This window comes from Carassius auratus, chromosome 18, assembly GCF_003368295.1.
Source record: "Carassius auratus strain Wakin chromosome 18, ASM336829v1, whole genome shotgun sequence".
Classification (NCBI taxonomy): domain Eukaryota; kingdom Metazoa; phylum Chordata; class Actinopteri; order Cypriniformes; family Cyprinidae; genus Carassius; species Carassius auratus.
Genome location: NC_039260.1, coordinates 21,632,918 through 21,648,587, shown reverse-complemented (window position 1 = coordinate 21,648,587; position 15,670 = coordinate 21,632,918). Strand labels below are relative to the sequence as shown.

The 15,670-nt window shown below is 37.2% G+C and overlaps 1 protein-coding gene across 4 annotated transcripts; it reads left to right on the top strand.

The window, feature by feature from the left end:
- The first annotated feature begins 741 nt into the window (after positions 1-741).
- Positions 742-14,530, top strand: LOC113118669 (protein FAM118B). 4 transcript variants are annotated; one of them, XM_026288021.1, is made up of 9 exons: positions 742-841; positions 1,561-1,826; positions 3,887-3,976; positions 4,735-4,987; positions 9,828-10,055; positions 11,292-11,420; positions 12,380-12,689; positions 12,776-12,841; positions 12,938-14,530. In XM_026288021.1, exons 2-9 carry the CDS (start codon positions 1,561-1,563, stop codon positions 12,964-12,966), a joined length of 1,371 nt encoding a protein of 456 aa, XP_026143806.1. In that variant the 5' UTR covers positions 742-841; the 3' UTR covers positions 12,967-14,530. The 4 variants fall into 4 exon arrangements, with proteins under 4 accessions (XP_026143806.1, XP_026143807.1, XP_026143809.1 ...); XM_026288022.1 differs by having other exon boundaries at positions 743-841; positions 13,113-14,530; XM_026288024.1 differs by lacking the exon at positions 742-841 and adding an exon at positions 2,662-2,786 and having other exon boundaries at positions 1,713-1,826.
- The last annotated feature ends 1,140 nt before the right edge of the window (positions 14,531-15,670 follow it).

The following is a 15,670-nucleotide window of genomic DNA, read 5'->3' as shown; positions in this document are numbered from 1 at the left end:
ATGTAATAAAATCTCTAAAGAACAGAACTATTGTTTGCTTTACCCCTAAAGACATGAACCACTAGATGTCAGACAACTCTACTACTAACCCATGAGACATCATTCATCAGCTAGCAGTAAACACTGTATTAATTAATTTATTATTATACTTTATTAATCAGCAGATACAAAAGTAATCGTCTTAGACATGCTTTTTTCTGTTGTTGTTAGTTAGGATTTTGAGGTAACATGGTTATATTTTTATAAAATTATTATTATTATTTTTTTAAATACATGGCCAGTGCGTGAAAAAAGAACTAGAGGACGCAAGTACTGGAAATAAGGATGCTCTCATGTCTCTATGCAAGAGGCTGTAAAAAAAACTTAAAGCTTCATTAAGCACAGGCACATCATGAGCTGTCCAAAATAGAGAATGCCCTGCTATTAACCCATTAACTTTTTTATTGTAGGCAGCATTTGAATGGGAACATATCCTACTTTCACTGAGACTGAACCACTATAAAAGGAGCAACTTACAGATCTGAGATCTTTCTTCAGCCATTGGCCATTGATTTGACTGTTTGCCAATGCTATAGATTGTTATACTACATTATATTATATTATTCATTAAACTAGTTCTTAGCTTGTCAGATGTTTACTAAAAGGACAACATTAAACACTATTTGTATTATCTCATATATATACAATAATCATATTTCTTTTATTATCAACATCAGCATTGTCAACTAAGTTACCAATAAAACACCCCCGTGCAACTGAGCAATAGGTTCTCCCAAAACCATCTGACCTGTATCACGTGATTGTATTGCCTTTCAGTGAGTGACAGACATTTTGAAAACTGGTAAGTGGATTATATTATGCTATTATACAAAAATGACACGTGTCTGTTCAAAAAAAAAAAAAAAAAAAAAGGCAAGTGTGTTAGATGCTACCTGTCAGCTATGTTATTCAGCAATGTTCATCAGCATATTTTTTTTTATAGTTGAGCCTGTTTGTATGTTGTGGTTTAATAGTAACCATACTTGTAATATTAACTGTATAGCTTGCACTACTGTTCACTGGGGTCTGTAAGATTTATGAAATATTATTGGAATTACCAGAAAAAGTTTTCTATTTGAGTATATTTTAAAATGTAAGTTTTTTTTCCTGTGAATGTAAATCTGAAATCTCAGTAGCAATACTGCAGTCTTCAGTATTGCATGATCCTTCAGAAATCATCCTAATATTTCAGCTCAGGAACTCTTATTGTTATTATTTATCAGTGTTGAAATCAGTTGAGCTGCTTAATACTGTTATAGATTTTATTCAGGATTCTATAAAGAATAGAAAGTTCAACAAACAACATTTATTTGAAATGGACATCTTTTGTATCATTACAAATGTCACTTTTATCAACTTGGTGCATCTTTGTTAATACTTCTTGATTTCTTTTTTTGATGTCTTTCAAAACCAAAAATCTTACTGACCCCAAATTTGGAAAGGTTTCTCCAAATATAGCCTACATGATCCATTATTATAAAACAGTAAGTACATAATCAGCACTTTCCATTATTTCTATAGATGTCAGCAGCAGAGAAACAGCGAAGATACCGGGCTCGACGCGATGCTGATCCCTCAAGAAGGGCACAATATTTAGAAAAGCAAAGAGAGGCCTGGTACAGACAAATAAGACGCGGAAAGGTGAAACCAGTCGCAGAGTTGAGTGAGAGCGAGAAACAAAGCAAGAGAGACCAGTGGAGAAAAGCCCAACAGAGAAGAAGACAGAGAAATCGAATGCTAGTACAAAAAGACAGCAATGAACTTGAACAGCTACCTACAGAATCAAGGTAGAAAGCCACTAGCACTACCGCCACTGAGTAACAAATACAAAAGAAAAGAAATTGTGACTTAACATCTCGCAATTTACTTTTTTCCTCCAATTTGTTTAATACAAACCCAAAATTATGACTTTTTTTTTTATCGAATTACATAATGTACCGATTAATTAATTAAATCTCAAACGGATGAGATTAATTATTTAACATGCACATTATGTTGATTACTTAAAAATAAAGTTGTTAAAGATGATGGTTAACATTGTTAATATAGGAAAATAAATTAATAGAAATTACAAAAAGCTTTAAAAATATTTTAATTTAACATACATAAATACAAATAAATTATCTTAAAAATAAATGATAATCTAATCTAAATATAAAACTAAAAGTGCCAGTAGGTGGTGGCAAATCACTGTTTTAATAAGAGAGTCATTCTGTCATTCATTCAGTCGATTCGTTCAAACGGCTGATACATTCCCAAACGAAGCAAGTGACTGTTTTATGAATGGCTCACTGAATCACTTCTTCACTCGATTCTTTTAAAAACGTGGATTCATTAATGTATATATACTTTAATAGCCTGTTTTATAAATTGAAAAAGTTTGGAAAATCAATAATGTGTCAGCTAGTTTAATGTCTCAAATAATTGAATGAAAATTACTACCCGAGCTTATAAATCATACAACGCGATTTTTTTTTTAAACCATTAAATCAGGAAGCTTCCTCAGAGGGATAGGTTTAGATGTATGGCAATAGAAAATACAGTTTGTACATTATATTAAACATTACGTAATGTCCCCTTAAAACATGGAAACACAATGTTTGTGTGTGTGTGTGTCACTAGCAGTCTGGCGGATTAAAGCTTCACGTCATTGACCCACGGGGGCGCGCACAGCCGCTGTGATGCGCGGACACGTGTAAAGCCTGAGCTTGTGTACACAACGCTCGCGGAGGAAAGTCTCTAGACAGGTACTTCACTAAAGGCTGAACTGATTCATTCAAGGCCTTTAGTGTTTCAGACTCTGAAGGCTGACTGGTACTGATGCCCTGCTGGGATTGAGATCTCGTATAGGAAGCCACTTAAAAGTTTATTCGATTTAAAAAAAAAGTTTATTGTTGTAGTGTTTTATTATCATTAGTAAACGCCTCGAGTACGTTAAATCTAAGAAAATACTCGGATCCTCATTTTTTTCTCATCTGGGTAAGTTGTGTTTTGAAACTTTTAAGATATTCTCTTTGTTTCGGTACTTGCGTTCTTTTAGTCTTTCGATGTAACTTTGCGGAATGGTAAATCTGCTCTTTTCTGTTATCTCCCTTTTCCAGTTGAACGGAGTGTAACTTAAAAGTATCCAATTTATAAATTTTTGTTTTGTTAGTTCTGTAGTTTGGAGATAAATAATATCCTTCTAGACAATAGTGTAATATTAGCCTTTATGCTAAAGCTGTATTGTGTCACATATGGAACAAAAGCAACAGGTGACTAAAGACTTCAACTAAGCTAAAACAACCCTAACTTGCTTTAGAATAATAATTACGCTATAACTATTCGTAATCGGTTGGATTCAATGATTTACAGAAAAAACGCCATTTATTTTATTATAGTTCGATTATTAGGCGCTAAAAATACAATTGCAGCTAGCTTGTTAGCTCGCTAGCTCAAGAGGCTGGTTTGGATGACTGTTCAGTGTTTGTTGTTGTAGGTTATGATTGATTATGATTATTATTGATTATTAGCCAGAGGAGAATAAGCCTCTTTCAATGTCAAGATAATAAAGGCAATTAATTCAATTAAGCGTCATTAATCTTCTAAATGAGCACTTGACATTGGTTTAATTAATTCTTAGTAACAACACTAATCTTAAATGCACTAGGTGTATATGTGTAGTTAAATAATTTTCTAAAACTGTGTGATACTTTGTAGTATTGAATGCACTGTAAGTCGCTTTGGATAAAAGCATCTGCTAAGTGCATAAATTAAAATGTAATATCTGTCTGTCATATATTGTTTAGCCTTTTGGTCAATATTTGTTGTTTTAATTGTACTGAATGAATTGCTCTTTGTTTCTCAGGAGTCGAATGGCCTCTGCTGTTACAGTGAAGACAGAGAAGCGTCCTTCCCATGACTCTGAGGATGGAGACACAGTGGCTAAGAAGGCCAGGTATGAAAACAACAGATGTTCGAGTCTTGCTTAGCTGCCGACACATTCCCAGAGAGAGCCAAATATTCTTCATTGATATTAGCTCCTGTTTGCTGACCTGTTCCGATAAACATGTGATCTTTCAAAGACCTGTACTTTCTGATAAGAATGACTCCGCCAGATAGGTTTTTCCTATTCTTTGAAAAAAATGAGAATTCCGTCATCATTTCCACACCCTCATGTAATTCCAAACCTGTATGACTTTCTTCTGAAGAACACAAAACAGGATGTTTTGAAGAAAGCTGGTAACAGGCAATAGATTTCCTTTGTGCTGTTTGTCCATACATTGGAAGTCAATGGGATTTGAAACCATTTGTGTTACATGCATTATTCAAAATATTTTCCTTTGTATTTCCCATATCCTCTATAATACTGGATGAGACAGAGTTGAAGTAATATTTACAAATATAATTATTTTAAACACATCTATATAAGTTACACAGTCCAGGGGTTTTAATTACATTTAGACATGTCCAGCATTTAAGAAGTTTGCAAAAATCACCAACATCATAAAGAAGAAATAAACAACAGTGAATGAGGTTGACTTTTTCCACTTATAGTTAAGGACCTCCTTTTACTGATTGTTTGTTTAAAAGTTTCAGATCATATTTTTGAAGTCTGGTTAAACCATGCCTTGCATGTAACTTTGTGGCATAGTTCCGTCCGTATGTGTATGTCTTCTGACCTGATTACATTTCCTCCTGCTCGGCTGATTAAAGGAAGTTGTTGCCCAGCCTGAAGACGAAGCGTGCTCCTGAGCTGGTGCTGGTGATCGGCACCGGGGTGAGTTCAGCCGTAGCTCCTCAGGTGCCCGCGCTGCGCTCCTGGAAAGGTCTGATCCAGGCGCTGCTCGATGCTGCCAATGACTTTGATCTGCTTGAGGAGGAAGAGAGCCGCCGCTTCCAGAAAAGTCTGCAAGAGGACAAGAACCTGGTGCATGTTGCTCATGACCTTATCCAGAAACTTTCACCAGTAAGATGTTTTTTTGTGTTTTCTTACCACTTTTGAAAGCACACACACTATTTCTCACTCTCTAACTACACACACACACACACAGTGTCAGTAAATTTGTGCATGCCACCAATGTTGTTGCTTTTGTCGCCCCGTCAGTCAAAACAGCTCTCAGGGGTTTTTCTGTTTTTCATTGTCAAGCCTCAGTATAATTTGCATCCAAACCCACCAGTGTCACTGGAGGATTTAGATGGCTTTAGACTTGTGAAAGGGAGTTAGGTAATGAATTTCAGCTCTATTGCTGGGGTTTCGTTGCCTGGAATGGTCGTAGCTGAACAATTCACATCAACAAAATAACTGTCCTAGAAAAACATCAGCCTGCTGTCGATCTCATTCTCCAACCGGTGAATCTCCAAGCTTAGTTCGTTTGTTATTGTTAATGTGAGGTCTTTCAGTGATTTAACCTATTTGTGAGAGTTTTGAGCCTCACATGAGCAGAGCAGTGGTGCAAAAAACTAGGCTAATCTGAAATGTGTCCTGTATTCATACCTCCAGAACAACGTGCTGTGACTAGATGCTAGTTCATTCAGTTCCAACATTACATATTTCTTTATTTATGCATTCTTTGTCATGTTCGCAGAAAGTCAGTGGATGTCAGTCAAAATACATGTTTGGGCATGAGTATATAAGTCACCCTTGAGACTTTCAGACTGTTTTTTTTATTCAGACATCAATGTTATCTTGAGTAACTATGTTGATAAGCACAAAAAAGTCCAGACCTTTCCAAGAATTGATTGCATCTCATTTCCGAATGCTTGTTGATCAATGCTGTTATTTTTCATTGAGTACCTAAATCAGGGCTTCAGAAAAAAATAAATACATCGACTTAAGTGAGGGTAGACTCTACGGGTGGAAAAGTTTGAGGTAAAAATTCAAACTGTACTGTTCTCCACACACATTTCTCCACACACATTTCGGTTCAACTTAAAGTCTGCGTGAACTGGAAGTTGCTGCCGACTTTATTTCAGTGTAGTGACGTATTTCCATCTGAAATGGAATAATGAATAGAGGGCATGGTTTTATGTTTGCATTCCTCCTCTCTGTCTGTCACTCCCTAGCAATCTCACGGTTGTAGAGGTGTGTTTAAAGGCCGTGTTGCAGGGTTAATTTTTCTGCGAATTTGTGCAATTTGCTTGTTGGTTATAAACATTTAAACTGTTATCCATTGTATTTTATGTTGTTGGGTATCACAAAGCGGAATATAATACGAAAAAGTATCTTACAGCAGTCTCCTTTCCCCCACAATGCATTGCACTACGTACACTTCACCAACTCTCCACTCATTCTCCTCCGACCATGCATTTAATTGGCTTTGACAGACATCAGTTCTTTGCAATTCCTCATTTGCCCTCTCACGTCTGGCTGGTTCTTAATTACACTGCTGCGGGCCATCATGCATGTTGGCTCTTGCCACCTCTTCCTCATCCCAGTCAGTCGCTATAGTTTTGATGCTACGTTCCAGGCAGGTTTTGAGCTCGTAATCACTATTTAATACCACGACTAACGACTTTGTACCGTTCCGGACAAGTTATGCCAAACTTTCTGAGCGCAAGGAATTTTAGCTAGATTATTTATTTTATTGCAACGTTACATTGTCCTAAAATCATTTTTTCAAGGTGTACCACTTGCATAAACACTGCATCCGTAGGCAGTATTAATTGCATGGGCTGCCATCGTTGTTTTGTGTACTGTGTGACGTCAGAACTCGGAACTCAGAGTATATCGATCTAGTACGAGTTCACAAGTGGGAAGTCAGGGGTTTGACTGCCGTTCCAGTGCATTTTCATGGGTTTAAGGTTGGAAAAACACAGGTTATGGGTTGCCTGGAACGCGGCATCATACTAGGCTGAGGCTACCTTTCCTCCACTTCTCCCCAATGTGACGTCATCACTGAGTTGCGTAAAAAAAAAAAAACGTTAATACCAAAAACGTAAAAAACCCGTCTCTAAGACCATTTTTGAGACATTTTAAAAATGATTTACATATCTTGAGTGATTTATGTACCCATTAATCGAAAGTGGTGGTTAACCTGCAACATTGCCTTTAAGGATATTCTGCCATTCAAGAGCAGAAGCAATTGTTCAGATTTTGATAAAAGATTCCCAAAACAACAAAAAATTCAGTGGATTCACTTTCACGGATTAATTGTTCACATCAAGACTTGCAGAGTGCGCTAGTAAAGTAAATATCCATTTTGATTTCACATGGACTTTAAATCTGATAAGGCATATGTTATGTGGTTTGCTATAAATAACACCTAAAACAAAAGAGGGTTCAGCTAATATATTTTTGTTGATTTAATGCGCATTCTGGCTTCCAAATAGATTACAACAACAATATTCACTCTTGTTCAATGTGAATACTTATGCTTGAATATGAGCATTAGTGATGAGAAGTTTGGAGTCATTTCGTTAATTTTTAGCAAAATGTAATTAAAATGTTATGTTATCTACTACTTACGCAAACATTGATCACAGTACAAACAATACAAAACTATAATTCATTCATTCGACTTCTCCGAACAGAAATACATCAATGACACCACATTTAAACTTACATTAAAATACACACAGTTCAGAATACAATACTACCACCATCAACATACAACAACAGAAAATGCTATAAGAAACAGAAAAGATTAATTCATTATTTATATGGGTCTTTAGCCTGTGATTAGCTCACCAAAACTCTTGTCTGACAAGAGTTTATTTACGTGGGAATTTCTGTCATGAAGATTCTTTTCCATAACACTGAATGTGTTAACAAAGTTAAAGGGGGGGGGGGTGAAATGCTCGTTTTCACTCAATATCCTGTTAATCTTGAGTACCTATAGAGTAGTACTGCATCCTTCATAACTCCAAAAAGTCTTTAGTTTTATTATATTCATAAGAGAAAGATAGTCTGTACCGATTTTTCCCGGAAAAACACGAGCGTCTGTAGGCGTGACGTGTGGGTGGAGCTAAAGAATCACGAGCGCCAGTAGGCTTTTGCTTTGGTAGCGTTTGGAAGCTTGAGGACAAAACCAACCAAAACAAACCATGGCTAACAGTCAGATTCAGCGTATATTTATGATCCGGAATCAGATCCAGAGGCTGAAATTGAACAAGAGCAGCAGCAACAACAGCGTCTCTATGTGGTATGTACTGAAACTGTATATATTTGCTTAGCGGTTTTGAAAAATGACTAAGTTCCACTTTGCCGTCTTTTTTTTTTTTTTTAAGCTGTACATGTGGAAAGTGCAGTTTGATGACAACATCACATGTTGTTTACTTTATGTGCTTACACGCTGATAGCTAAGTTAACAACACAGAGATATTTGAAGCAGTTTTACTCACCGCCTGTGGTTCCAACACACGATCGTGACCCTTTTTCGTTGGGACTGCATCATCCTTAAGAAATAAACGATGTGCAAATCCGGCGTCAAACTGGGCCTTGTTTGTAAAACAAGCATCTTCGAAAATGCAGGGAACAAACACAAACACTTGCACAACTCCGTTGATGCTCTGGAAAAATAAACTCCATCCACTGGTCCCTTAATGCTGTTTCTCTTTTGGTAATCTGTGCAGGGTTGTCTTGCCCTGGCAACCAAAAACACACTACTTTTTTGACATTTCGCGACGCTCTCGCTCTGATCAGTGAAGTCTGTTGTGCTCTCAGTGATCTGCTATACGGGAGCGCGCTCTTCCGGGAGAAGTGCCTCAGGACCCATATAAGGAAATTCCGCTCCATCTAACGTCACACAGAGCCATACTCGAAAAAAACTTTCCGAAACTTGTGACAAACCGGAAGGAGTATTTGTGGAACAGAAATACTCCTTCAAACGTACAACTTAATATTTGAAACTTTGTCCATGTTTAGCATGGGAATCTCTTTCTGGCTCAGACTTCATAGGTAAAGCTTATGGGGCTGTCACGTGATGAACAAACTTCTTGAAAAAACCCGAAAACTTGAAACAGGTGAACTAATTTCAGTACAGAAGAACGAGACGACGTGTTTGCTCGAGTCACATTAAAGATTTTAATTAATAAACCTATTAATATTTTTGCTCTCCAATGAACTGTTTTAGGTACAGTCTGGGGCATCTGAGTGGTTTGTTGCAAAAAAAATTTTCATCTGTATTTAAAGCTGACTGCATATGATCAGTCGCTGAGTCAGATGTTAACACCAGGTGTACACAGTTACATTAACACCTGAGATCCAAGGCATTAGTTCACCTGATAATTAGCCTCTTCCTGAGAAAGTGCTATTCATAGCCGCACCTCCCCCCCTCTCTCTCTCTGTCTCTCTCTCTCTCTCTCTCTCTCTCTCTCTGGTTTTCCATGTGCCTCTGCCAACCTCAGAGAATGAATTCAGCTCAGTGTAATGAGATTGAGTCTGACCTGGACAAGGGCACTGCTGTCAAAACTCCTCTATTCTCAGTGCTCTTTCCACAACTTCCCATATACTCAGGAAACACATTTTGTGCAGAGTTTCTAATTACCTACAAATATAGCCCACATATTTCTTATGAGGTACCTGTTATTGGGGTTGTTGATTGCACCACCATGTGTAAAAATCAATTAAAGTTCATTCCCTACAAGATTAGCCTGAATAAATGAATTAAGGTGCTTATTAATTTCCCTTGAAGTGTTCCATAGAGAGCATTTCAAGGCCTCTGAAGAAGATCATGCTTGTTTTCCTCTCTAAAAGCCTGCTTTGGTTGACTCCTGTAACACTGCGTTCCCAGAAGAGTTATTTGAATATTCCTGATGTTGATTTGTTTTTCTATTCATCTCAAATTTCTTTCTTTCGGTCTCTGTAGAGGACGGGAAATGTACGCTCCACCTTTTTTAAAGACTGCCTCTACGAGGTGTTTGATGACCTGGAGTGTAAGATGGAGAACGCTGGGAAGCATCTCCTGCGCTCCGTGCTGCAGTTGATGGAGAGCGGCGCTCTGGTCCTCACCACTAACTTTGACAATCTGCTAGAGATTTACGCCGCCCATCAAGGGACCAAGCTGGAGTCTCTGGATCTCACAGATGAGAAGAAGGTACCAGCTGTGTGTTCTGTATAAATGAGGTGAATTAGCATCACGGTTCAGACTTGTGTTATTGGATGCTAACCATCTGAATAGTGATGGAGGTCTAACTTTTAGAACTGGATTCAGTCAGTGCATAAATGTAGCGTTGATGAAAGAAGATACTTATGATTCATTCTCCGTGACATTTATTTTCTGAAGTAACAATATTAAATAAGGTATTATATAAAATCCTAAATTGTAGAAATTCGCTTGTGAAAATCAAGTGACTTAGTATAAAACAAAAAGAGGCCGGAATAATCGATTATTATTATTATTAATATAATTATGTTGTTCTTGTGTTATTTTGTAAGTAGGTAATTCTATCTAACAATCTAACAAGTACATTTTTTTAATATATATATGTATTTTTCACAGTGCTAGTCAAATGTTTAACATTTCAATTTAAAAAGTAAAAAAAATCTAAAAAATTCCGATTGATTTTTTTCAGAATCCAATAAATACACAATTACAATTTAAAATAACCATTTTCTATATGTATATATTTTAAAATGTAATTAATTCCTGTGATGCAAAAAAGATTCTGCATCATTACTTGATAGTCTTCATCGGAATTAATTCAAGATCAGTATAAAACCTAAACGTATCAATATAAAACACTTTAAAATTGTAATGTTTGTTGGCACGTCATCGGGACCTGAACGTCCATCAACACTGTGATGAGCGCACGATCATTTAGTCTATTATTGAATTGCATCGTCATTATGTCCTGTACAGAAATACCCATCGTTCGATCATCAGTTGCTTTCAGCGCAAACTAAAAACAAAGTGTGCTTTGAAAACACTGTTCCTCAGATGTTCAGTGCACTGGGTTCATCTCTGTTTGCTTTTGGCCATAAATTTCCTTCAGCACAAAGCAGTGAAAGCTTCAGCTATTAGCCATAAAATCAGCCTTATGGTCTCGGGCCAAGCGTCATGTAGTGCATTAGTGCATGTCTGCTCTACAGCAGCTCACCTGAAGAGCCCTCGGAAACACAAGTGACTGCATGTTCAGTTCCCTGTGTCTTTATTCATCAGGCCGTGTGTGGTTTTCCATAGCGTGGCCTTTAGGCAGGGTGTTTATGCACCTTTTCCATCAAATGCCTCTTGATTAGAACCCGCAGTCATTAAAAGCAGCTGGACGCTCCTGGTGGGAGCCGGATTGGGAGCAGTGGAGTATGAAATGCTGCTTTGTGCTTGTGTGTGCAGGTTCTGGAGTGGGCTCAGGAGAAGAGAAGACTGAGCGTGCTCCATATTCACGGTGTTTACACCAACCCCAGCGGCATCGTACTGCATCCTGCTGGCTACCAGAACGTTCTGAGGAACACAGAAGTCATGGTGAGTGAATGTTGAGAAAATAGTCTCACAGCTGGAATGCTGATAATTCACCGGGGTGGAGGACACTGAACCAAATCAGTCTGGGCTGAAGTTATACTCCCTTTTGTGGCGGTTCTTATTGCTTACTAGAAGTCCACTCCTTGAAATAATTTACCAAACTACCCACCTTTATGACAGCATTATATGAAGTTTATTTGATGCTGATAAAAGCTATCTATGACATGACGCACTTTTAAAAAATGTATTATAAATATAATTTCTACAGCTCTTCTATGATAAGCATGTTATAATTTTTGAATTCCTATTCACTTTGATGTTTTCGGGGTCATAAAGTCAGAAATGACAGGACGAAACATTTTAAATTGAAATAAAATCAACCGCAACCACACTCGTACAAATTCATACTATTGTTGCCAAATCGTATGTATTTTACGATTTGCACAATTCGTATGTATTTGTACGAATGACCTACACCTAACCCCGCCCCTGAACCTAACCGTCACTGGGGTCGTATAAAATCGTACGAGTGAGGTCGTACCAATTCGTATGAATAAGCCACCTCGTAAAATACGTACGAATTGGTCGTGAGATAGCGTTGGAAATTAAGAATAAAATATTAGTAATGTAACTTGAAAAACTAAAAAAAAAAAGAAATACTTCTGCATTGCCTATTAATACTTGAATAAATGTTGTTTACCAAATCAAAGTCATGTGGTATATAGATTATATCATAGAGACCCCTGCATGATTGTGTGCCAAGATTAATAATTAAACATTCATTAAACAAGAATAATTAAGTCTCTCAAACTATCAGATAATCTGACATTTAAGGCAAGGTTATTTCAGGTTTCAAATGGTGCAACTCTCCCTAAAATGAATAATACATGATGTAAATAAAATGTGTGTGGACTCATATCAGTCCATAACTTCAGTTATTACATTGTTGTGTGTTTTTGCAGAGGGAGATCCAGAAGCTCTATGAAACCAAGTCTTTTGTGTTCCTGGGCTGCGGGAGGACAGTGGACGACACCACCTTCCAGGCCCTGTTTCTCGAGGCGGTCAAACACAAGTCCGACCTTGAGCATTTCATGCTGGTGCGGCGAGAGGATGTGGGAGAATTCAAGAAGCTCCGAGACAACATGCTGGACAAGGGCATTAAGGTCATCTCGTACGGCAACGAATACGCCGATCTGCCGGAGTACTTCGAACGACTGGCCAATGAGATTTGCAACCGGGATGTGGACCGGGACGTGCTCACCAATGGCTGGGGTAAGACGTCTTCACTTTTTAGTTGCATTACATACAATTAATGTCTGTTTTTGTTTTTCACCGATTCATTTGCTGGATTAATTCAGGATCTCCCATCTCACAAGGCGAAGAAAGTCTTAATGGCTTTACGACCCAGAAAAACCTCCTGCAAGGTTAGGACAGCTTTTGTGTTGGCACCTCAACCAGCTTGCATGCTTTTGACTGGGGCATGACGACGCATTTTTTCCTTTTCCCCTTCTTTCCTTCAGTGCATGCTTCTAGAACGATAGAAACCTGAATGCAGCACAAGGGCTTCTGTTGTTGTTTTATACTCCCCTTCCCACTGTACTCCTCTGCACCCGTGGCTTCCCGTGATGAAATCAGCTGATGAGCACTGTGTTGTTATGAGATCTTCATTGTAGCTCTTCCTCTTTCCCTGTCCAGACTTCCACTTGTGACACAAGTGGCAGTCTGGGAACGTTTCCACAGCTCCGCCGCCCCCTTCCGCTCGGATCTGGTATGACTAGATCTTCACGCACAACAGACTCATTTCTCATACTTAAACCGAGCGCTGCCAGTACCGGGTCGCTTCACACGGGACAGGCGTCAGTCAAAGCACCACCAAGCAAACTGTGAACTCCTGCAAATCGGAAAATGTTTATGAAACTTCATGTGAGCGAGGGAGATTTTATTTATGTGGTTTTAAGTGAAGTGCGGACCAATAATATTCAGGAAAGTCTGATCTTAAACATGAGCTGTCAAATACTAAAACATTTGAACAGGAGTGTTAGTAAATGCAGTCTCACTTCCCATTTTTCACATCACTAAATGCACAAGCAATACTAAAATGGTGATTGTGTGAACCTCACAAAAATATCAAGAAATGTCCGTCTTATTTCACCAATAAATGAGTGTAACTATATATATATATATATATATATATATATATATATATATATATATATATATATATATATATATATATATATATATATATATATATATATATAGTTAAAATGGTTAATATTGCATTTTGACATTTTTATCACACCTAAACACTGCCCACCTTCCAATTCGGATTATAATGTAATGTGAAAAATACCTCATTAAAACAAAATCCTGTTATAAATAAAATGATTGTTAAAATTATACTTGACAACAATAAAAAAAAAAAAATGCAATAAAATAATTCAGAATTGTGAGATAATGGTTGCAACTACCTTTTATTTTTATTCTGTGGCTGAAACAAGCTTCCATATGCAGTATTTTAATAATTACAGTATACAGAAATGTAAGATGTAAACTCTAATAAATTCTAATAATTCTAATAAAAAAAAGTCTGATTTGTTAGAAAAAAAAGTTGCAATTACCTTTTTAATTTTTTTATTCTGTTGTGGAAACAAGCTTCCATATACAGTACACACATTTTTATTGGTTGAAATATGACTCGGGACATTTCTTTTATTTCTAAATCTGTCCAGTAAGGAGGAAATGCAATAACGCCTTGTCAGAAGTGACTGAGGTGTAATTCAGAATGCATGTGATTTCTCAGGCTTTACTTGTAGAAGCATCTCGGCTTCCATGAACCTACTTGAACTTGTCACGAGACTAATGAGGATAATGATAAAATGCCATCATTCCTCTCAAGCCACACATCTTTTAATACATTTTATTGCACTTTGACAGTCCCCATTTATAGTTGTCAATGCTTGGTCATTAATGCTCAAAAAAGACATGTAAACAGTTGTTTATAAACCTTTTGTATTTCTACTCCAGTGGTCCACTGGTTTATCATCTCTGTCCACTAATGTCTTTTAGGTATTTATATGCTATTTTAAAATAAAGCATCTGTTTGGTACCAAGTGTGTTGTTGTTGTTGTTAATAAAAGCACATAAATGCAGTGAATGTGTTTTCAAGAATTAAATCTACACACCTTATGTTTAACTTGCATGCAAGAGTGGCCATTTGTAACTTAAATGTACTAAACTTCTGGTGGCACCTGCTGATTTTTATTATTATTTTTTTTTTACAAAAACAATCCTATCCTATGTTCTATTATTTTAATTCATAATTGTAATCATAAACACACTGGTTTGTGGACTTCTGGTTATTAAACTATAGAGGCTAATCAACCGCAGTCTCATACATTTGCAAAATAAGTTGGATCAGATCAGCATCTACATGCTAAACAAAACTTCTTTTTTTTTAAGATTTATTTTTTGCTTTTATTAAAGAACAATTAAAACGTTCCCAGGCCCAGAAAGTGGACATCAATAAAACCGCCAATGTGTCCTAAGTGTCTCAACAATACTTTTTGTGTCCGAAGAAAAATACATTTATTCAACAAATCTTCTCTCAGAGTCAAGTTTTCCGCTATTTTGGAGAGTAGCATAACACATGCGCGCGCTTTCTCCTGAGCGTAAACACGTGCGTCAGGGTTCTTCTGAAGATGAATGGGTTTGGAATGACAGGAGGACGAGTAATAACGAGTAAATTGTTTATTTTGGGGTGAACTAAGAATCATCTCCTTGAAGAAAGCATGTAGACAAGAAGCGATTTGGTAAAGAGATGAGGAAGAGATCGGTAACCGGGACTCGAAGTCGGGACGCTCGATGCGTCGGCGCTCTCGCAGGTTATCATCGTCAGATACACCAGAACTTTTATGTAAAAATGTTTGACTGTACATCGTCATAAACATTCAGTCAGTGAGTCAGCTGTTACTGTAGCTCAGTAATTTTGAATGTGGTGACTCCACCGATTTAAACCGATAACTCACAGGTTTGTGATTCTTTTTGACCGATTCATAAGAACCAGCCTATAAAAGTCAATTTCAGAGACTCAGACCACACCAGTAATAAGGTAAGTTCGTTTCTGGAATACCACAGACACGCCTATTTGTACATTTCTGTAGAAATGATACAGTGTTAAGTCTATGGAAGTATGCGTCACCACGGAATTAGCTTCTGACCTTTTAAAAACCAATTCTGAATTTTTATCTCAC

Excerpts from the sequence above, each read along its gene's own strand:
- LOC113118669 (XM_026288021.1), top strand. The coding sequence starts at position 1,561 with ATGTCAGCAGCAGAGAAACAGCGAAGATACCGGGCTCGACGCGATGCT. Across the intron at positions 3,977-4,734 it reads ACAGTGGCTAAGAAGGCCAG|GAAGTTGTTGCCCAGCCTGA; the intron begins GTATGAAAACAA and ends GGCTGATTAAAG. Across the intron at positions 4,988-9,827 it reads TTATCCAGAAACTTTCACCA|AGGACGGGAAATGTACGCTC; the intron begins GTAAGATGTTTT and ends CGGTCTCTGTAG.